Source organism: Glossina fuscipes, unplaced genomic scaffold (assembly GCF_014805625.2).
Source record: "Glossina fuscipes isolate IAEA_lab_2018 unplaced genomic scaffold, Yale_Gfus_2 90, whole genome shotgun sequence".
NCBI lineage: Eukaryota > Metazoa > Arthropoda > Insecta > Diptera > Glossinidae > Glossina > Glossina fuscipes.
The window spans coordinates 134025-158814 of NW_023998444.1; the positions used below are offsets into that span (position 1 = coordinate 134025).

The 24790-nt window shown below is 34.7% G+C and overlaps 1 protein-coding gene across 1 annotated transcript in view; it reads left to right on the plus strand.

Annotated features, from left to right (window-relative positions):
* LOC119638480 (putative uncharacterized protein DDB_G0289263) overlaps nucleotides 1–22569 on the plus strand; it is a 45969-nt gene extending 23400 nt beyond the window's left edge. Inside the window, exons 2-6 of the mRNA XM_038035287.1 lie at nucleotides 10513–10698; nucleotides 13603–14114; nucleotides 15971–16193; nucleotides 16269–16482; nucleotides 16577–22569. Of these exons, the coding sequence (XP_037891215.1) occupies nucleotides 10513–10698; nucleotides 13603–14114; nucleotides 15971–16193; nucleotides 16269–16482; nucleotides 16577–18935 (3494 nt within the window). The 3' untranslated portion in view covers nucleotides 18936–22569. The remainder of the gene's footprint in view (nucleotides 1–10512; nucleotides 10699–13602; nucleotides 14115–15970; nucleotides 16194–16268; nucleotides 16483–16576) is intronic.
* The last annotated feature ends 2221 nt before the right edge of the window (nucleotides 22570–24790 follow it).

The window sequence follows — 24790 nt, forward strand, 5'->3', positions numbered from 1 at the left end:
ATTGTCATTTCAAATTTGTTGATTCGGTTGGGCATAGCAATAAAATTTGGCTCGTTCGTGGGAAGGAAGATAGGTTTATATAACATTTCCAACGATAAAGAATTACGTACATGCGGCGCTCTTTTGGAGAGCTAGGAAATAAGGCGGAAAATTTTATGTACAGTGGAAATTAAAATTTGACGACAGATTTTGTCGTCCTTGCTGTCTGTTTGCGAGGGCCTCTTATGCACGCATTTATCCATAGCAAGCGAAACAATTTGTTTGTGTGTATTGTTGGATACATGCATAATAAAAATTTATTAATTTGTATAGATCAGATCACAATACATATATAGGCAGCAAGAAGCATTCAATCGATATATACATGTACATATGATTGTCTTTTGTTTTATAAATATTTTCTATTTTATAGAAAAAATTTTCTTTTTTTTTTTTTTCAATTCCTTGACCCTCTTTCTAAAAAGTATCAACGACCTCTTGTCTACGTTTCTGCTTTTGCTTGTACATGCATGCATGTATATGCAGCTCTGTCGTTGTCACTACAAAATTATAAATTTCAATTGAAAGTGTCATATAAGCACTCATTTGCCACATATAGTCGCCGACAACAATAAAAACAACAAAAACAACAACAACCATTAGCACATTAATTAATAATCATATAATGAATGCAATAAGAAAAGAGGCGAAAGAATGAAATACATACTGGGCAGGGAGAAAGAAGAGGGGGGGAGGGGGTGAGGTTCGAGGGAAGGTGGGCTGTTGTTTCTGTTTATCTTATTTACAACTCTACACTATTGTGCACAGTTAACAATAGCAATCAAGCGGAATTATATATAAGCGATAAACTATTGCTATGGCAGACAGACAGACAGGCACAGACGGAGAGGTACGTGAGCCAGACAAACAGGCAGGCAGCCAGGCAGGCAAGTAAGCTAAATGGCTGAATGGTTTTGTTTTTGCAAAAAAAAAAGAAAAGTAAAATAAAAAAAAAATTTCTTATCAAGCAATTGTTGCATTCTAAACAATGCAATGAACTTTTTGTTTCAAGCAGCAGTAGTAGAAACGACAACAACAATAACTGCAAATTTAAATTAGAAACGAAAAGTGAAGTATGATGATTATAACAATGAAAACACATAAGTAGCACAAAATCGATGGCATATGAGTGCGAAGAATAATGTACAATAATTAAATTAAATAAAAAAATAAAAAAATTAATAGCAAATAAACACACGACTGATAAAGAAAATAAGTAAAGGAATGCACTTGAAAGGCAATAAAAAATTATTTTAAAAAAAATATTTAAAAAAAACCAACCGCTTTAGGGCTTTTCAACCGATATGAATAAAAATCGAACAAGTATGAAATTAAAATTCGGTCCAAACCGAACGTATTGTACCCATCACCGTTATCCTATATAAATAAGTAAAGGCAATAAAGTAAAAGAACAATGTTTTCTTACTTTATAGAAAAGAATGGGCGTGGCCGTTTTCTTTCTATTTTCAAAATAGAAATTTTTGTTGCATAGGCATGGGGGCCGTGCCCTTGGAAAAATTTAAATTTCTTCCAAATTGTTTTACGAATTTGTAGCCGATATCTTCAATTGCGCTAACGGGAGATTGTTTACCATAAATACTGCAAAAATACGCAAACAGACAGATGGACAGACGAAAAGTGGGATATGTGTTAGGTGCATTCAAGGATTGTAACTGGCCAAGAATTTATATAATTTAGAAAGTTTTCGAAGCTTGTCTCTGTTGTGTTATAAAGGTATTGAAAAACCTCTCTGATGTTTTCTTCTAAGCGTTGCAAACGTTTTGACAAACTGAATATACCCCGCCTCACCCTTTGGTGGTCGGTATAAAAAAAAAATCGAGGAAAATATGAAAAACCAAAAGCAATCCAGTAAGTGATCTTCAACTTGGTTTGGGAATTTCTCCCGATTGCGTATACTCCTCCGGATTACCCCTGATTCAGATCGATGCAATCATATTTAGCAAATTAGTAGCTCACAAAAGTTGAATATGTGCGAAAATAGGGGTTGATATCGGTTTTGCTTCGAAATCAGAAATTTTCTACAATGAAGGCATGCACAAGTCTTCTGATATGAAGCAAACGATCATAGATAATGATGGCGAATATTTTATCTTTGTGAAAAGTACTTTTACGCTCTACGCCACTTGCATACCTCTTATTATATTGAATGATTTAAAATCAATTTCTGAATCTATTGAGATAAAGTCATCTATTACTATACCAAACGATTCAGAAAACGATTCCAAATAAGTTTGTTTGTCTGTCCACCCGTCCGTCCGTCAGTCTGCTTGTTTTCTTCCCCTCAATCTCCAGATGCCAATGACCAGCGTATTTTAGCCCAAAGAAAAACCCTACCGAATACAGTTTGAATTGGACCACATCTCATGTGTAAAGCTTTATTTTGAAACGTCCCATATGAATCATTGTAAGACGTATTAAATAGCGCGACCTGGCCTCTTATAGTATTGTATTTGTTTACTTACATTACATACAAAAGAGCATAAATTTAAGTAATTAGCGCAAATGATTCTAAATAAGCTTGTTTGTCTGTCCGTCCGTCCGTCCGTCTATTTTCTTCTCTTCGACCTACAGACGCCAATATTGGAGATATTTTGATGACATTTAAGTTACCGACTTATTTTAACCCAACATACTTGTTTACATTACTTGCGACCGAACAAAAGTCTAAGTAGTTAGCGCACTGGCTACTTGCAAAGTATTATCTGCAGCAACGAAATACGAGTCTGCGGTTATTGGCGATCGTGAATGCTATCCCCGCGGCTATGCGGTAGCTCATCCTATAATGGAAATGTAATTTTTATTTACAAGTTTACTTAAGCCCGTGCACAAAAGATTTATATGAAAAGAATCCAGTATGAGCTCTGAGAGATCTAAACAAATGATGAATTTAATTGAATGTTTAAGTTCATTAACATTAGTTCTTGTTCTTTTTTTTTATTGTTAGCATTGTAAAATTATGCAGCCGGAGCTCGTTACCATCCAATATCAAGGCTATATTTTGTCAATGTGAAAAAGTTTTATAGCAGCAATTAATATTTTTTATGATTTAATGTATAATTAGCAATTACGCAATTACGTTTAATTTTTTTATTGCATAATTCATTTAAGCTATTCTAACATGCACTGTTGTTAACTACTCGTACAGTGGGAGACGATTCCATAGTTCTATTGGTACAACAATTTTAATTTAATTTTAATTGAGAATTAATTAAATTGCTTTAATTAATTAATTAAATTATTTTAATTAAATAATTATTCATTAAATTACTTTAATTAATTAAAAATTAATTAATTAATAAATTTAAATATACAATTTGTAATAAATATTGATTTAAAATTTACGGGAATCGTCTCAAGATTTAAAGAAAAAGATGCAATGATCCGCCTACAGCTACTTTCCGATCCGTAAAACAAAAAACAAAACAAAAAAATTAACAAATATTTTTCTTGGATGAATTCCATTTGCCTAATTGAAACGCAGGCCCCCTATAATTAATAAAATACTTTCAGGATTTCAAAGGCAGCTAAAAAAGATAAAAGATGAATAAAACAGTTTTACTCGTTAAGAATAACGGAATAATAAAATGCCGAGATATATTCCTTTAGCGAGTTCTATGCAATTTTTTTCAAATTGTTAAGGATTTTTAATTAAGAGATATCGAAAATGGTGGCTTACCATTCTCCGTACGAATTTTCATATTAACCAGGAGTTGTTTGAGTGGGAGGAGCCATCTTCTATTAAGCTATGAATTTAAAAATTGTTTCTCTGCCGTGTGATATATTCTTACGAATTTGAGTTTTCAAGAAAATTACTTGATTTTCTAAGAAACTAAATTTCACTAATTTGGGAAAACCAAATATAGATTCATGGCGCGTTACCCGCCTTATACCGCAAATGAAGGATGTATTTTGATTTTATCAAAACGTTTGCAACGCACAGAAGAAAGCTTCAAATACCCTATACAGTAACATATATACGCATTCTTGGTCAGCATCAAATTCTAAATCGATTTAAGCATGTCCGTCTGTCCGTCTGTTGTAAACATTGTTCTGACCGCAAAAGCTACTCAGGAAGGAAAAAATGCTCCAGAAGCGTATAGAAGTTTGGTTGAAAGATTTTGGTGAAGGTATAGTTTCTTAACAAAACAAAATAGGCGATTTTTGACCTTTCTAACAAGCTGCGTTCATCTTTGATCGACGACGATACTATCAAGATGATATTAGAGCAAAATCAGGTTTCAGGCTTAAGTCAGGTCAACGAACGGTTATGGACTATATTCCCAAAAAGTAATTTTTGTCTTATATTAAAAGCGGACAGAACTTTTCGATACATCTACTATATATTGACTATCCAAAACAGCAAAAAAAAAAATAAATAAATAATAGAACAAACCTATAATGAAAAATTAAGAAAATTATATTCGACCAAAAGTAGCGAACTTCGATACTTTGTATACTATTGGATGCGGGCAGATGAGGCGCCTTTTGCCCTTTTGTACTGATGTTCCATAGTATAGATCATCCATAGAATGTAGGTAGTAATTTTTAGTGGTAACCTATGGGTAATGAGCGTAGATACATATTTTTGCATAGTGCAAGTGCTCCCGCCTTGTACGATTCTTGAGCGAATTGTTCATTTCTTTTGTATTGCTCGGCCGGATGTGTGACTTAAGGCATTACCTTAACTTTTGTGACTGAGAGAGGACTTGTCATAGACATTATGCATAGAAGAACAGACAAACGTACTCTTATATACTTTATGTATGGGTGTTGCATCCTTTGCGAAAAATGCAATATACTCCTCATCCTTTGGCGGTAGGTTTAAAAAAGCAAAGCCGTTGATTAAAGATTTTATGATGCCTTAAAAAGTAGAATAAAAAGGAAATTAAATTTTTTTCTGCATTTATTAAAAATAAATATATGCTGACATAAATGAACTGTCATGTGCGTCATCATCATTCTCGAGAGCGCATCGTAAAAGCAATAAAAATGAAAAGACGGAAAAAGAAAACACTTTTCTCACGTTAAAGAAATAAAAATGATTTGAATGCTGAATGCATCTGAATGAAGTGCGCTTAAGGATGACTCTGGTGATGGGATACGACAAATTGCTCTTAAGTAGCTTTTTTAACGTAATTTATGATGACCAAGTAAGAAAATTATTTTCAATTTTATAGCGAAACTTTGGTCAACGAATTTGCAAATATTTTCAGTTGCGGACGTGAAAATTGATCGATCAGAACTTATATCTTGTCATCATGCCTTCTTAGATTCTCTCCTAGGAACTTATCTTGTCATCTCCTCTTAGATTGTTGTATGAATTTGTCTTTGCACGCCTTCTTAGATTGTCGTAGGGACTTATCTTTTCATGCCCTCTTAGATTCGGAAGTATTTGTATGCAGTTTACTACAATATTTTACTTAGATCGTAAGCATAAGGAAATGGTGTCTTTTTTCAAAATTCATCTATGGCCGTTAACTGGGAAATATACGATAAAAAGACAAACAAATCTGTTGCTTTATTTCATCTTTTGGTGAACAATTTCACGTGAACAATTTCAATATGTCCAACAGTTCCAAGCATAAAAGTGGTTCAGCGGCTTAACTGAACCCTTCGCTTTAGGAAACACACGTTGATGCTTTCATTGTCACGCGTCCACCTCAGCATATCTAATGATTGCAACTAACTGAAAGAGATTCATGGGAACATTCGGAGAGAAGCTCGCAATTTCATGGAAAACATTTCTTTTAGTTATCCAATTTTCTTCCAAAGTTCTGGTGGTAATGAAATTGGGCCAAGTCGGCCAAAGAATGCGACCACACTATAACATAACCCGAAGTTAGAAGTATATTCATTTTGTCAAAACGTTTGCTTCAGAAACCCCACAAAGTATTCGTGGATTCAGCATCAAACTTTTGAACGTTTTAAGCATGTACGTCTGTCCGTTTCACTATCTGCCTGCTTGTGTAAAGTTCGTTGTAAAAAACTGTTTGTGCAAAAATGAAACTTTCGGCTTTAAATTTGGCAGGAAGTTCTTGAAGGTAGGTTGGTATTGAAATTGAACCACATCGGGCAGACAATACGACCGCAGTACAGATTGTGACATGGGTTTCACGTGGGTGCCTGCCTTGACGGCTTAATCCCACGGTGGCCCAACCCACGCGGGTTATTTAAGCGTAACCCAGACCCTCTGGCGAGTTAGACAATCCCTATAAACTAGGGGCCTAAACGGCACCAGAGTCCACATTGTTTATTGTGTATGGCTCAATAAGCCCACTCTGGTCAGTGTTGAGGCCTAGCCGCACTTCGATTTGTTCGGCTTGTTTGGCTTAAAACGGTGAATCCACAACCACCACGAGTAGTCCCCGAAGGGCCGCACCCAAGCAGTCGGGGCTCACAAATTGATCAACTTTATGCGTTCAAAAGGGAAAAATGCGCTCGTTTCCACCGTAGTTTCCACAAAGCGCAGTTGATCAATTACCACCATTACCCGCAGGCATCCATGAATGTAGAATTTAAAGTGTAAAATAGGTAAAAGGGGAGAAAAGCCTACCGTCAAATCCCTTTTATATCATCCATAATTATATGAGAAAATTCTTATTTTTAGTTACGACTTTAAATTCTTAAGTCCATTATTAACCCGCAGGCACAGATGGCTCTATTGTGAGCGGGCTCCTGACCCCCGTGGCTCCCATGTTTAGACTGTAAAGCATTGCTTTACGTGGCTGAAACAGAGTCAGACCACTCTTGCCTTTGGATTAACTATACAATCCCGGTTAGCCAAAACCGGACTACCCTTCATCGAGATATTTAAGCTTCGGGCATTGCACTGACATGGCGGGCGAACTACCATGCACTCACTAACTACTACCTCTACGTATTTTTACGTAACCAGTTACTAGCTGGTTTATGGTTAAAATTTCCTTGGTAGTAATTAGCTTTCTTGAGTATAGAGCTCATCTTCCAGTGAACTCCTACACCATCTCTCAGAAAACTCGTCGCCGAGTTATAAATGGTCCAAAGCCTTAAACCCTTCTTGGCCGGCCGAAGCCGTTGTCCAGGGATCACCACAAGGAGGTGAGGGTTTCGGCACATCTATGCTTCCCTCTAAAGCGCAGTTATCACCCCACGACCGCAGTATAACATAATCTGAGACGACCTCTGCTTACAAAATTTAAAAAAAATTGTTTTTTTTTTTTTGTTCGTTACAAAGGATGTTTGAATCGCAGCCAAATACAATTTTCTTGCTTATTATATTATACACTTGTATTTTTTTTAATCACTCCGTACACTTTCTACACGGAATGTGTAATAGAAATCGATTTTAAATTTATGGCGAATAATTTACCGGAATTACTCACTTATAGTTATTTGACAGTGTCAGACTGTAGGGCAAGAGAAAGGGGAAGAGGAGAAAACGTGAGCGATGTCGCATTACATATCACTTTCCTTCCCTCTACAGTGAAGCTTAGGATTTTAGATACTTTAAGTAGTAGCAGTTGTTACCAATAATAAGTATGTGTTTTGTGTATTATCAGTAATGAATGTTGCAAAAAACATTTAGGAGACTTCGTCCCCTTATTATTATGATTAGTTGACGATAAAAGAAGTCAATCATTTAATTAACGATAAAAACTTGAGTTTTAATAGTTATCCGCAGCATGTATTTATCATATCACGCAAATGTACTTTTTCTCCATCCCCTCCTCCAAGTCAAACTGTCGATTTTACATTTTACATTCAATTCAATGTATACGTAACTCAATACGTATCTTATGGTTGTTTATTATTTTACTATTAGTAATTAAAAAATTGCGCATAATTTTTAATTGGTTCCTGTTGAGAAAAGAAAAAAATAATGATAATATTATATGTAAACAAATAAAAAATTATTATAATTGGCTGTGATGGAATCTTTTATACCCAATACCTTTTTTTATTTATATATATTATTTTCATTCCTCGCCCGTCCGATCGCAAAGCGAACTGCAGACCGTGACCCCGGAATGTAACCTTACTTGTTAGTTTCAGTAGGACTTGATCATTAGAGTACAGAGTGTTCTTAGACGTTATAGAATAGAAGTACGTACTACTCACGCTAAATTCAATCGAGTTATGGTCATTATATTGGCTTCACAATCTTCGAATGGAACCATTGTTACCGTAGCGTATTCTATTGATTTACATTCGAAATATTCGAAAATCTCTTGACACTGGCTATGGAATTGTATTTATTTTAGATAGTAAGTACCCGGGGTGTAGGATATGTCATGCAAAAGCATTTGAGGAATAGAACTACAAATAAGGCTCCATTGTTTGCCGATCGGCCCCACCGGAAGACTTTCTTAAAATTGTCAGATGCAAAACGTAATATCGTAAGTTTCGCCTTGAAATAATCATGACGCTTTATCAGCATAAGAAAGAAAAAAAAAAAAAATGGACCAGGTTCGATCCATTATTATGGATTGTTAATTTTTGTGATCGGGAGATTGCTTACTCCCCGCATAACATACATGGGTAAAGGAGTTTTCGGACAGACAAACATAACTAGATCGTTTCCAAATTTGATTCTAGTTAAAAATCTGTATACTATATATACGTCCCCCTATATATATATACATATATATGTCAAATAGTCTTCTTATATATATATGTATATGTATACTATACTGTATATAGTGTCTTTCAAGTCCTCGACCCGGGATTATTGCAAACATTTTAACGAAATGAATATACCTCCATTCCTTCAGTGATGGGTATTAAAAACAAAAAAAAAAACCTCATCTCATTAAGTACAATGAACGAGTAATGTATATAAATTCTATTTTATAAGCGCAAGCATGTGCTGCTGGCATATTGATATGATCCGATGATATTGTTTGCTGCGTTTTAATCATAAGCGTAAATGTGCGCCTTTGCCTCGTCTTTTGAGTTGTAAAGTGCAAAGCTATATAAAAAGAATTTTTCTTTTTTTCAATCAAAGCAAATGCTCCCGCGAGAATATGCAAGAGTGACATGGTTGTGCAAGTTTCTTATATATACATATATATATATATATATATTCTGATATATATAACATATATATATATTTATATATTCTGATGCATGTCATATATCAGATATATGTGCACTTGTGTATACATGGATGTCCGTAACCATATATGTATGCGCGTATGTATATATGTATGTGTGTATGTATATACATACGTAAACCAGGGTTGTCTGAACAGTTTGCCCGCGAGTTAAGTAAAGATTTTTTTTTTTAAATTTCGGCTTTATTCATGAACTAGTATACCGTTACCTTCAAGAATGATGCAAGCAGTCGACATATATACTTTCTATATAGAACCCTCCAAATAAGCCTGAATTTCCATAATGACCTCCTCATTTAATCTGTATTTCTTTCTGAAGAGCATTCTTGCGAGATTTGTTGTTGTAGCCGTTAACTTTAGCTGGCAAGGTGGCAAGTGGAGCCCTTTTTCATGCAATTTTACCGTTGTAGCCCTCGTTTAATTACTCAGTTTTTTTGTTTGTTATAAGAAAACGTGGAGTCAATTTTCTCAAACATATATATTAATCCAGTAGTTCCTTAGTCTTGCTTTTTCTTTTTTTTTGTTGCGACCAACCCCTCAGGGATACTCGTGACCCTTGTTCGCGTAACTCGGTAACGGTCAGAAAGAAATCAGGAAAGAGATAAATATATAGAATGATCGTTGCCTAGTAGGTCTTTGTGTCCAATCGCCAAGAGTTAAGTCTTCACCGGCTAAGCACTTGCCACAGCTACGACCATAATAACTAACTTCTATCGTAATCAGGTTTGAAACTGTGGCCATGGACTTGGTAGTCGCGATTCTTACTTACTCGGCTACTCGTGCAATATGTCAAAATGAACGCCGTCATGAACATTGATCGCTACCCAAGTGGCTGGTATTCACAGCGTTCAACTCGTCTTTAATTTCCGTAGGTACACGACATTTCAAAAACGTGTACTGACGGCTTCCCGTATGTTCACTTATTCTCCTAAAAAACTCTCTGGTCGATACATGCACGAACATATTCCGCAACTTTTGCGGACAAGTGCTGCTGTCTTGCACGCTCATGTCGGAGACTTTATATAACACCCTGCGTATTTATTTATTAAAGCATTTACGTGCGTATGTAAATGCGAGCTGCATGGATACTTGAATGCCTAGCTCTCTCTCCCTCTCTCTTTGTCTTTATGTCTGTCCGTTTCATCAAACTATTAAAAGTGCATTTCCTTTGTGTATAAATGTTGTGTTTGCAATTGATGTCACGCTGCTATCATATGATTGGGGGAGGAGACGGGTTTTAATAAAGGAAAGATGCATAAACACATACATAGATATATTTATTTATTTAAAAATACTTATATTTTTAGTACGCATACGTACGAGCACAAGTGTTTACATTTTATTATATTATCTCTTGCAGGTGGTCATAACGACATGATGACACGCTACAGCAGCGAAGATGTCTCCGGCAACGAATTAAATGAATTGCCAAAAATGACCGAAATCGAACGTCAAGCCAATTTCAATCGTCATAAGGAGGAAATGCAACAGAAGCGTCGCAAAAAGAAGCGCACCAGCTCCTCATTACATTCAACTACTTTTCAAGGTAATATTACAAAGCCAATATAAAGTTCATTCTTTTTTTTTTTTTTTTTTTTTTTTGTTTGCAACTTAAATTAATTGGTCTCGTAGGTAAATACCATCAAAGCAATGCCAAATTAATGTCGCGGCGTAATCAACTCCGGCCAACAACTTAAAATTAATCCAGAGTGTTTTACCTAATAATAAGTTATATGATTTTCTGTCTCCCCCGTCTGATCATTTTCAACATTTTTACATCCTACACTGCTTGTGATACAAGAGCATATTAAGTTTGTGTGGATGTATGCATCACCCAGAAGGGCTTGAGATAGGTCCATGGACCGATCCATTTATTATACCGCTCGATTCAGATGCGTTTGTCTGTCCGTCCGATTGGGTTCTATTCAACCCGCAGCCCTATAATTTTTAAAGATATTTTGATGAAATTTCTTACGCCAACAAGTTTAAGTTTGTGTGTGGATGTATGCACCATCCAGAAGGATTTGCACCAGTTAGGACCATTTACCGACCCACGGATTATAACTTTCCATTCAGAATCATTTGTCTGTCCGTCTGACTGTCATCTATTCTTGTGTTCAACCCCCCGGTCATGATTTTCGAGATTTGATGAAATTTTGTACCCAAGGACGTGCGCTATTGGTAACGGTTCGAATCGGGCCAACTTTTCGACAGTTTCCCCTCATGAGGCCTCTCTTTGAAAAGTCGCTACATAAATAACGGAAAGATGATGTAGGGTACTTAACGGTGGTGGGTCATGGCCCGCTATAGTGTTTCCACTTGTTTCTTTCTAACTCCAATCGTAAAGTATGACGATCCATTCTTAGAATATCTCTTTTATTCGAAAATCCAATAATGACAGCAGCTTTTCCAAATTTTTCTCATCTTAGAAAAAAAAAAAGAAGAAATAAAGAGATCACAGCTTAGAAAATGAGTGATGATCCATTTATTTACTTGGGAGTCTTTTTATCCCACTCGACATGAAGTGGACTCACATGTGAAAATACAATTACGCTCATTGTTGTCACTTTATAAGTTAATGGCACTCAACTGATTTTGAATCGTAATAAGCTTTTTATTCGTTACAACACGTTCAACGAATCGCTTGTGATCGGCTTGTGCATAGCAAAATAAATGCCAATAAATATAAGGAAGAAGTGAATAAATGATATAAATGAAGCAAAACAAAAAACAAAGCCAAACAAATTATTTTTAATTTATTAAAATGTCAACTGAAACAATTGAAATATGAACGTGTGCAGATCATAACTGATGAAATTTATAAGCTTTTGTGCTGCTTTACGCGAAATTTGTGTGAAATATAAAATTCTGCATATTCTGACAATGGCCGCTACAAGACAGAGTGATCAGAAGCGCGTACCCCTTTAGCGATAATTAAAGCAAGTAAAAAGACTACAATGAGAGACAGCTCACCATTATATACCCTACACGACCTTGGTTACTTTTAACTACTTGCTTACTTTTCCAAAAAGAAAGCCTTATCTTCAAAGTGGTCGAAAAAGTGATCCGCTCCGAATCACTTTCAGTAGCGTTCGTTCTTGGGTATGCAAGATTTTATGAAAATGTCGTGAAAATTATTCTCTGTATTTTTTTGCTGAGTCGAAAGTTTTCGAGCAGTTAAGAACTGATCAGATTGCATGGAACAGAATGATAGAGGGAATGATAGAATGATAAGGCCTTCGATGCTGTGTATCATAATTTGCTCTTAAAAAAGCTGTTATCTTGCTTTGGCTTTGGTCCGGTGGCAGTCAAGCTTGTTTGGTCTTACCTTGATAACCGGTATCAGTGCGTGAAAGTCGGCGGCTACGTCACTGGTACACCCAAAGGATCTGTATTTGGGCCCATATTGTTCATTAACGACCTAGTTACTTGTTCTCAAGGTTGCAATATTCACGCAGACAGACGATGATCAAATTTCGCCCATGGGGACTGGTGGAGGATCTGATTCAACGAGTTAACGATAATTTGGATCATATCTCGCATTGGTCCGACGTCAATAATTTAAACGATGAAACGAGAGCGATCACGATATCACCCAACGTTTTTGATTCCGAGCATCTACCTAATATTAGAATGGGCAGTCAAAATAATTTAATGATCTCAAAGGGCCCACAAATTTTCAACGAAAAACTCAGGCTAGGCTATAATAAGCTTATACTACACGTGATGCAAGGATTTATTAAGTTTTTGCGAATATATGCATCGCGGAAGGACTGGATGTAGATTCATCCTTTTATCATACTAAACGATCTAATAAGCTTGTCAGTCCGTCCAGTATCCTTGTGTTCAATCTGCAGATCGCAATTTTTGGTATATTTTGATGAAATTTGGAAAGGACGAAAGCTATTGAAAATGGTTCGGATCGAAACACTCTTTCGACCAATTCCCGTATAATATATAATTTTGAAAAAGCATTATATGTATAACTGTAGGGTGATATACGGTATTTAATGGTCGGCCGTGGCCCATAGTAGAATTACATTTTACATTCGATACCGGAAAAAACTCGTAAATTAATGAAGGCTGTCGGTCCACTACGCGTAGCCATCAACTCAATATTAAAAGTTATGGTAGACTCGGCGTAAACCGCATTAAACTGACCCTGGTATTGTTCAGCGGCCAGCACTTAAAAAAGAAGCATATACGATTTTACTCTTCTTAATTATTCCCTTTCTGCATTTTTGGCCCTTTTCCCTAGGGTAAGCTCATTTGATTAAGATTCGTCGTAGTATCTTTTTCCCATAGAACTTTTCAGTATACTTCGGTTATAGATGGCAAATCCAATAATAGATTCATGCTCCATTTCTCAGAAAAACTAATTGAGGAATTATTCTTATTAATCAACCTTCAATCTAATTTTTTAAAAATTTGTTGCTTTTTTTCTCCGTAGAATTGTATAAGTTAACTGGCGAAATCTTGGGTGAAGGTGCTTATGCTTCTGTGCAAACATGCGTTAACGTCTATACTGATTTAGAATATGCTGTTAAAGTTATCGATAAGATACCCGGTCATGCCCGAGCACGGGTATTCCGTGAAGTGGAAACATTCCATCATTGTCAGGGACATCCAGGCATTTTGCAATTAATCGAATTCTTCGAAGACGATGAAAAATTTTATTTGGTATTTGAGAAAATCAACGGCGGCCCATTGCTAACACGTATACAAGAACATATTTGCTTTTCCGAGCATGAAGCCGCTCAGATTATTAAGGAAATTGCTTCCGGCTTGGATTTTTTGCACAAGAAAGGAATTGCTCATCGTGATCTTAAGCCAGAGAATATTTTATGCGTTTATCCGGACAAATTATGTCCAATTAAAATATGTGATTTTGATTTGGGTTCTGGCATAAAATTTACCACCGACATATCATCGCCGGCGGCAACCCCGCAATTACTTACACCGGTAGGTGAACGATAAAGAGAAAGAAAACATCTGCATCTCCTACACCGCATTCGCAAGTGTAATGAAAAGAACTAAAGAAAGGAAGTGTTTTAATAGGTTTACCTTAACGCGGTAAAATTCGATTTAATTCGATTCGATCGACTAGACATCCCTTACCGAGGGATGAGGGTCTAAATTCATCTATCGAAACGTTTGCAACGACCAGAAGAGATCTTCATGGGCCGTACTAGGTATAATATATGCTTGATCAGTATCAATTTCTGAATCGATTTAAGCATGTTCGTCTGTCCGGCTTTGTAATGTCTGTTGCAAACATTGTCTTGGCCGCAAAAACCAAGCCATCGACTTGGAATTGAACAGGAATATTGGAAGTTCTTGCGCGATGGTGGGTTTCAAAAATGTTTCAAACCGGTCGGAAAACAGGCCTGCAGTGATACGTAAAGTAAAAACACCTCCCTCTCTTTAGAAAAAAGAGAAGTTAAGAAATTTGTACTCGCTTATGACCGAATTTCTTATACCCATCACTGACTGTCATCGTACAAAAAAAGTTACAAGAAAGCATCATCGAAATAACCCTATAGTATTGGATAGCCGTGGTCGATTTTTCCTATTTTTTTTAAATAATCCGTGAAATTTATATCGCGTATTCGTTGTAGGTTATGAGCAAAAAGCACCTAAAGAATTGTAGCCTGAGAATGTGGGCATTGTAGGCGTGTCATTTAAGTGATTTTGATCATTTTCAAGTTATGTTACAAATTTATAGGCGATATCATCATTCTTGTAAACGGGAGAATGTGTGCAGCGTATGGCACATGCTTGATTAGGCGGACAGATGGACAAGCAAACAGAGAGATATGCTTACGTGCATTCCGAATTTCATACTCGTCAAGAGTATACGCATTTGATAGGGTTTTTGAAGCTTGTTTGTAGGCGTTCTAAAAATCTTGACAAAAAAGTTAAATTTTAATACAATACCACACCAGGTAGACAATTTTTGCGTAGTTACCACAGTATCGCCCATAGAAGATACGTTCAAGTATTTATAGACTTACCTGCTGTAGTTTGTGAGTATTGAGAAAAAAAAAAAAACATTTTTTTTTTTTTTTTCAGAAACAGATTTCTTTTCAGTTTAGGTGGTACCGTAGACGGGTCCTTCGGCCGATTTTGTCCATTTCCAATATCAACCTATATGCAAGAAGTTAAGTCAAATTTGAAGGTAGTTGTTTCATTTTTGCGGCCGGGAGAAGTAGTAGACATTACAGAGAAGGACGGATTGACATATTTAAATCGATTCAGAATTTAGTGCTGACATAAAATTGACATGCTTTTTGGGGTCTCTGAAGGTTCTTTTTCTGGATGTTTCAGGCGTTTTATTAAAATTAATATACCCCGTATCCTACAGTGACGGGTACATAAGAGAAAAAAATCAAGAGAAATTCAATTTTTAATACCTTTGCACGTTAGATGACCGCGGACGATTATTTCCCATTACTGGCAATGTAGAATACCCTTTCCTTCATTAGTAGCCCTCTGAGATTTTAGTTAAATGAAAATATCGAAAAAATTAACCATCGATATCAGTAGTAATCAGTAATCAATGGGACCAAACTATCACCTCTCAGTACCGTACGTTAACATCTGGGATTAAATTTAATTGTATATATATATATATATTTAATAATTATCTTGTATATATTACCCGCGGCACTTACGATAAATCCATAGATATTTTCAAATTGTGAATGTCTGGTGTAGGTGGACTGCAGTGCCGGTAAAGTAACAAAAATTTTTCGATTTTTAAGTAATAATTTTCTATATTCTCTCTTACTTCTCTTATTCCTTTTATTTAATAATAGGTGGGCAGTGCTGAATTTATGGCACCAGAAGTAGTTGATTTATTTGTAGGTGAAGCAAACTATTACGATAAACGTTGCGATCTATGGTCTTTGGGTGTTATAGCATATATATTGCTTTGCGGTTATCCACCATTTTCGGGTAATTGCCAACAAGATTGCGGTTGGAATCGTGGTGAAAATTGTCGCACCTGTCAGGAATTATTATTTGAGTCCATACAAGAAGGTAAACTACATACTACTACATTATTATTAAGTTAGTGCAAATATTAATGAGAAAAACATTTTGTTTTGCGTTTAGGACGTTTTTGTTTTCCCGACCCCGAATGGACAGATGTTAGCGAAGAGGCCAAAGATTTGATACGCGGTCTTTTAGTTAAAGAAGCACCGAAACGCTTGAGTGCCGAGGCTGTTTTAAATCATCCTTGGATCAAAATATCGGAAGAAGAACCACCCAATAGTCGTAAAATGGAAAATCGACTTAAAGCTTTACGCACCGCCGGCAATATACGGCGGTATGTTTCCAACACGAAATTTGTTCATTGTTGTGGCTGTGTGTGTGTTATTTTAGTTATTGGTTTTTTTTTTTTTTTTATTTCTTTTCTTTAGCAATCAATCGGCTCGTGAAATTTCACAATTTGCTGAGTCCGCAATGGCTGTGAAACGTGTCATTCTGCAACACTTCTCTATGCGTTACGATTACTTAAAGGAACGTCCGAATATTTATCAACCTTCACAAAATTGTGTAGACGCCGGCGAAATGAAAATGAATTTATTTACGCCTCGTTCTGTTAATGCGGCCGGTATTTCGATGATAGCGAACAAGCGTCCCTCTTACGGCCGTAACCTATTAAATACACGACAATCAATAAATAAGTATGGTAGTAGCAATGGTAATGGTAACGGTAATGGAGGTGATTCACGTTCAGGTATCCTTTCAACGCTTAATGTTTACGCTGAGCATGAACATGAGCACGATGATGATTTAGCTGAAGACGAAGAATGGTGTGCTTTGGATTATTATGAGGACAATAATCATTATCAATGTGCCAATAATAATAACAAAAACAACAGCAACAACAATAATAACAATAATAATAATAATAATGAAATGAATGATCAACTCGAGGCTATAGAAAACTATCATTCATTGTGGCGTGATTTAGATGAAGAAGAAGATTTCGATGAGGCCGCTTATTGTCTGGATCATACGTTAAGAACAGTAACGCAAGATGACGAAGCAGGCGATAATGTTTCTAATGAAAATAATAATGAAAAAATGGAGGATCAAACAAAGGATTACGCCGAGTTTACAAGTTCCTGGAAACGTGATTATTATGATATCTACGACGATGAGGAAAATTCAGAATTATTGCTATTTAATAAAATTGTTGATACTGATAACGGTGAGGAACACGATGAACAAATGCAGGCTGTACAAGAGCAAGAAACAAGTCTTTACTTAAACCGTTATAATGATTGTAATGATGATGATGATGATAATAATTATGATATTGGGCATAAATACAATGACGATGATGACGACGACAACGACAACGACGACTATATATTGGAAAGTATTAGTGATTTAAAGGCAATGCTACCTGAAGATGATAACGTTGAGACTGGCAAAAATCTTAAAGATAATTATATTGTTAATCCCGATAATGATGATGATGATGATGATAATAATAATAATGATGATGATGATGATGAGAAACAAGTTGCAGTTCAACATCCAAAAAAAGAAGAGGACGTTAAAATTTCCGATTCCGTACCATCTATTAAGCCGACCATACATGTTAAAACAACAATTTCTCATAACCCACCAATTGATTCTAGTGAGGATGATGATGATGACGACGATGATGATGATGATGATGATGTTAATTATTATTATTATGATGACAACCATGATAACGTCAAAGGAGATGTTGAACAACAACTGCAACTTGTAAAGAAAGAAAAATCACCTTTAAATCCACAACGTTCGGTTTATTTTGATGTTGAAGACTCTTACCACAGTTACGATGCCGAACTTGAAGATGATGATGAAATGGAGGAATCTTTAGGAATGATTTTCAAAACTAATCGCAATAATTTCTCTAATGCAGGTTATATGAGACAAAAATCTATGCCGCACTATCGCCAACAGCCACAAAAGCGTTACAATAACAACGGCAATAGAAAACTTCAGGCTCAGCCTATTGAGAATTGGCGTAAACGCGGCAATAATCGATACAATTGCGGTGATAATCAGCAACAACAGCCATATCGAAAATATCGTTCATATTACAATAACGGTATGGCTGGAAATCATCAACGCAATTATTTAGGGAGTTTTTCCCATAGCGGCGGTCCACACTTAGCTCCTTTAGCACCTGTGGCAGCCCGTTCGAAACCTTTTGCTTTGCCCAATTATTATCATAACCGCCATAACAGCGCTGGCAGCAGTGGCGGTACACCACCCTCAGATGATGGTGATTATAATGCTATGAAATCACCATCGTCCCCTATACACAATTGGCGCAATGATTGTATCTACGCTTCGGCACGCAATTCGAACGTGAATCCGACGATTACCGCCGCACGAAAACGCCATACTCAACAGTCGAAACAACAACGACAACAACCGCCAACCTATCGCGTTAATCCGCCGCGCATTGGTTCGGGACGTTTTCCCGCACGCTCCTCAGAGCCTGGACACAATAATGCCAGCCAAACTGGTTTCTTGTTAAACGAAAATAAAAAGGCATTGCCATCGCTAGGTATCGGCTTATCGCCACCCAGTGAAAGTTTGTTAATGCAACGACGTCTACAACGCATGCAGCAGCAGCAACAAATTAATATCAACGACAACAATTGCAAATCGCCACAATATCAAAGTCAGCAAAATTTTTTAGGCAATGGCAACGATTTCATACAAACATCACAAGACTATAAGTCAGCTGCGGCCGCTAGTGGCTAGTAAGATTTCTTTCTGAAAGGAACATTTGTTATTTTCCACCATTTGGCAAATACCTAAAAAAAAAAAAAAAAACAAAAAAAAAACCAAAAACATAAAAAGTTTAAAGCTTGATAATTCCTTTTTCTTTTAAGAATTTGGCGAATCAACAGATGATTCAGTGTGAACACAAACTTCTTTGTTACCGATTAGTTCACGTAATAGTTGTTTGCGTTTTCTCACGTCCGCCACGTAATTATATTCGTTCTTTTAAGGTTTTTTTTTTTTTTTTGTTTCTGTATTTTATTTTATTTTTAATATAATACATTGTTTTTCCGTCCGTTCTATTTTCCTCCAGATTCGAGAATTTCTTCCTTTCCTATACACATATTTTCTTTGAAAGAAGCCAAAATTCTTTTCACGAATCTAAAAAGCATTTCAACAGCATAAAAACAAAGTTCTTTTTCAAAGATTTCAAAGATTTTCTTTTCAAGTATATATATAAATATATATATATAAATTGTGCGCCGTAAAAAAAAGTTTTTATTACAGAATACTATCCATTAATCGTCCATTTATGTCAACTCTTTAAAAAAGATCATTTATGGGCTACTTCTTATGGAGTTAACACATATCAAATAAAACTTTCAACTCCTTTTGTTATAAAAAATTGAAAAAAAGAAAAAAAAAAATGAATAAAAATAACATTTAGAAAAGAAGAATCTGGCAAAAGATCGTAAGAGAAAAGAAAAAAAATACAATAATTTTTCGAATACAGAGAAACTTTTATACACTCAGAGGAGCTCGATTAAAATCTTAAAAGTGCCATTAGCCGGATAAGTGATTGATTGAACATGTGCATTATAATTTCTTTGAACATTTTTTCTATTTATTCTAATTATTCTTCTTCAATTGTTGCCTCTAGTTATTCGTTTAATAATTTTAATATCTGTTCTACTTGATACTCATTTTCATTCAACTTTGTTTTATTTACCTCTTATTCTCAATTTCCACTCGTTAGTGCTGCTTCATTATTCACTTTAATTCGATCAATTAATCTTCGTTTCTATTGCCCTTTCTTTATAGTTCAATTCAATTTAATAGGTGGTAGTTGGCCTCTTCTGATATTTGAAATTTTGTAATGCATCAAAGCATAGGCCAAGCATTCCCATTGCCATTGTGAAGTGATTCAATATTTGAAAAGAAGAAGAAGAAGATCATAATATATTATTTTATAATATTAAAAAGATTTTGTTTCATTTTCTCCTTTCATTAAAAACATAAATAAGTAAATCTATAAAAAAAAATTAAAAAAAAAAGAAAGTGCTTGTGCAGACCTCCCTTCACCAACAATTATCGTGTTTGTGCTCTTGCGCAGCAACCTTCAAGCAACAAGTATCAAATCGAAAAATTTTGCGTTAAAGTGTGTAGTGTTTTTGTTACTAATGGGGAAGTTTCTCTTTTTTTTTCTTTTTTTTTTTTTGAAATTCATCAAAAAATAACAAAACAAAGACTTTCTCTCTACGATCTATTATTATCATGTCAATACAATAGTAATCATATAATGAAAAAAAAAAAAATTTTAAAATAATTAACAATAATAATAATGATTATTAAATAAAAAAATTATTATTGTTATTGTTTATCTTTATGCATAATACAGCTCCTGCACAGAATTCTCAAGTAGGAAGACACTATCAACACAAACAACAACTTTAGCATAGAATTCTCAACACTAAGAAAACACAATCCACACAAACAACTTCATCATATAGTTTTAAAAAAAAAAAAACACCTATAACAACATCAACAACCACAATACAACTTGAGTACATAACAGCTTAACTAAGACAAAATTGAAGGAAATTTCGACGACCAATAAGCAATAAAATTAAAAGAGAAGAAGAATTCATAATCTCAAAGTTTATCTTATCGTTAGCGAGCCTAATCCATTCATCTAAACAAAACAAAAAAAAATATATATATATATATATATATATTACTATTATTATTATCCTTTTATACTTTTAACTTTCTTCAAAAGTAATATTTTTTTTAAAAAATTTACCAAATTTTTCGGACTAGAAGACGCACCTTTTCACATAGAAAAACGGACTCACATTTTGGGTATGGTCCGAAGGTAACATTAAAATATTTTTTCAATAACTCGTCTCTACTTATGAAGTACATGAGGTACGGCAACAATAGTTCAGATGAAAATAATACGAACTGTGATATTAACGATACGAACACCGACAGTGAAAATGAACTGAATATTACTAGAACGAGTTATGTTAACAATAAATAAATATTTTGATCCGAAAGTAACATTAAAATATATTATTAAAATATATTTTTTTAAAAACCAGGTTAAAAAATTAAAAGTCCGAAAACAGTCCGAAAAATATCGTAATCAGTTATAGCGTAAAATGGTAGAAACTTTACTCTTTCATTGTATGTATGTACATTCCATTCGTGAAATTTGCTAATTATTCTCGAGTAGTCGCCAACAATTATCAACAAACAGTCTCAAGAATGTTGCCGTTTTCTGAATATTGTTGAGCATTAATCACGTGTTCGTACAATGCGCACATAATTCATATCCCATTGTTCGAGATCAGTCAATCGCGTTGCCATATTTTATTTTTCTCCGACTATTTTGCTTTTCACGTTTTCATGCTTTGCATGTATTTTGATCAGCGACATTTATTGGTGCAAATGATGGAAAGTCAATCAATGTAAACTATGGCTAAATTCGATGCTTTTTTGTCAACAAACACTTTGAGAAGCTTATTTTGATGCTGCTCCATCATATGCCAATTGCCGATTTTTTTCAAGTGAACAAAAGATAATCAAAATACATGCAAGTGTACAGCGAGAATACTATAAGTGAAAAAAAGACCCAGGAGTGTTTTGTTCGATTTCGTTACGGATATTTGAATGTCAAAAGTGAATCTCGCTCTGTTCGGCCAGTCGATGATATTTTGCAACACGTGTAGCAAGGCCGGCACCCAAGCTCAGGGAATAGTGGAGATACTAACTACATCACACCACATGACAGTTTGAAATTATTTGAAGCCTGCTCTGCCCGTGGAGACTTCTTATACCATCCATTATTTGACTTTTGCTTTTCGTAAGTGGTCCATGCATAGTTTCTCTACGGAATAGAATATCAGGCCCGAAACTTTGTATTGTTCCTTGTATCTTATGCCTATTAAGATAATACCTAATCTTTCCTTTGCATAAGCAATGGTTACATAGTTGCCTCGCTCGATAAGAATATCATTTTTTTATGTAAATTGAACGGCGAAAATAGTTGAAAGGTGATAAAAATAGTGATATATCATATCTTGTAATTATTCACTTTATGTTAGTTAGATTATAATGGATATATGTCCGATGGATCATGTCCGCCGCGTCTTTCTTTCATAAATTTTTGTAATTAATAGAAATTGTTATAAAGGTTATCACAGAGTGAATCAAATTACACGGGAAGAAGAAAATAGAGAGGTTACAACATTTTGCAATAATCAAATCTTTTTTTTTTTTTTATTTAATTTGTGAAAAAAAAGAAGAAAACTTTCGAATTTCTAAAGCTTTTAAAAGTAAAGCTCAACGAATTTCAAGGTTTTAAAAGCAAAAAAAAAATTACATACATTTTTTTAAATAAAGTGTAAAAATCGTAGAATTGACTAACAACTCAATGGTCGCGGGTTCAAATCTCAAGTGCGGTAAAGTTTTTAATAAAGCCGATGACCTTAGATTCAAGTCCTTTAAGACTTAGGCGTTAGAATTTATTTCTTCAACTAACTCAATAGTGATAACTATAATAATCGTAGAACTGAGAGCTCATACAGATAGGTATAGATAGTAAACATTACAATATGTGATCATTACTTGATAAAAACACTGATGTATTTTACGTTTAATCCGTTGATGTAAATGACATCTACACACGTCCATTGCAGTCTTATATTCTTAGTGTTACACAACAAAACAAAACAAGAAAGAAAAGGAAGAGTATTTTTGGAAGCACTCACTGATTCTGAAATGAGCGAAGGCAATTTTGTTCTTCGTTTAAGATAATTGTTGTTTAGAAGATTACTCCAATGTTTACTATGCAATTGCCTTTTGACTGACTTTATTCAAACTGTTGCCTACAAATTCGTATTCCATCGATTGCATTGATTGTAGTCCATTTGCTTTTCAATTCGATTTCATTTATGTTTTGAAGGAAATTGTGTTCTTATATTGACGTATTCGTTAGTGCATCTAATTCTCTTTTTACACGATAAATACGTTTCCGAAATATTCGTGTAAAAAAAGAGCAACGAAGGGGCTTTCGATTTCAATAAAATTAGCTTATAAGGAAGTTGTAATCTTTTATTGGTGTAATCATTAGTACGCCTTATTCTCTTTGACACGATACCCGACAAATTCGTGTAAAAAAAGATATTGCATCAAGACTTAAAAAAAGCTTCTTATAAATATAATAAACAAATTATTACAAAATTCTTCTTAAAGTTCACTTGAAAAATTCATCTTTAACCTATGCATAATTCTGAGAATCGAAGGTATAATCGACATAATCTAACTGAATTGTGAAAAATATAACGCAAAGTTTTATACCCATTTTTGTGACGAGTGAGATTAAAAAAATTCCTAGAATATTGAAAATCGTTTAAAATAAAACAATTCGTGTAAAAAGAGAATCAGTTCTTTTTAATTCATGTTAAATCAAATTTCGTATAAAAAGAGACTTAGATGTTCGTTGAAATATTGAAAGCATTTCTTTTAATGATTATACATGATGATGCAGACCAGGCAGCCAGGAAATTAATGAAGGTATTTTTGAGCTTCTTCTATTGTACCATCAGTCATGTGAAATTTTGTCTCAATTGTGTTTGCTCACTTTTTTTTTTTTCTCTTTCAGTAATAATGATATGGAAATTGGAAACTTGCTACAGGGAAAGGAAAAATATTCTATTAACCAACTTTTAAAAGTCGATAATCGATAGCTTCAAGTAGTAACGCGCTCGTCTTACTTAAGTCCGAGAATTCATTTCTCATTTAATTATGATAGCTAACTTTATAGAATAATTATTTTTAAGGAAACGATATTGTTGGCTCGTTAGATCTACATGTTTTTTTCTTTTACTATACTTCACCCTCTTCTTCATTTGTCGAACTAAACTACATGTATGGTGTGTAGAGGTTGTTGTACAAGGAAAGCTGATAGCAATACTACTACTATCATTTGACTGTATCGTGTGTTCTCATCCAACTATACTGGATCCGCGGACATGTTTTTGGATTCTTTCAATCTCTTCGCCAGCGTAATTCATAAGTAACTTCTTTGATCAGTTAGGCTAAAGATAAAAATTCCCCAATTCCTTGGTTAAGTCTACGTCGCTCTGGTTAACCCGTCTTAGATGGGTTCATCAGTCAAATTTGTCGCCATTAGTACTTTCCTCGGTTCTTTGGACCAGTAAAATTACAGCCATTGATTGCCAGATATTGGCCAAATGATCGCTGTGGTTCCCTAAAGTTGACTGGACTCCAATTCTTCCCGATTCATTGGCCGAAATCATATTAAGATACTTATGATGATGATGAATAAAATTTTGCAGCGATATGTTGAACGTATGAAATAGTGTTTAAGAGAATTTTTCGGTAATCAAGTAATGTCAACAATTAATTTGTGGTCGGATGGATCGTTTTGCTTAAAAATAGTTTTGGTTGTAAGTGAAATTGAAAATTTCCAAAGTTCGTCTTATGATTTTTGCTTAATAAACTTTGTATTCATTTTTTTTTTTCTTTTTTTCCAAATGTTTGCACAAGAAAATCTTGCAGAGAGTAGTTTCAAAAGCTTTAAACTC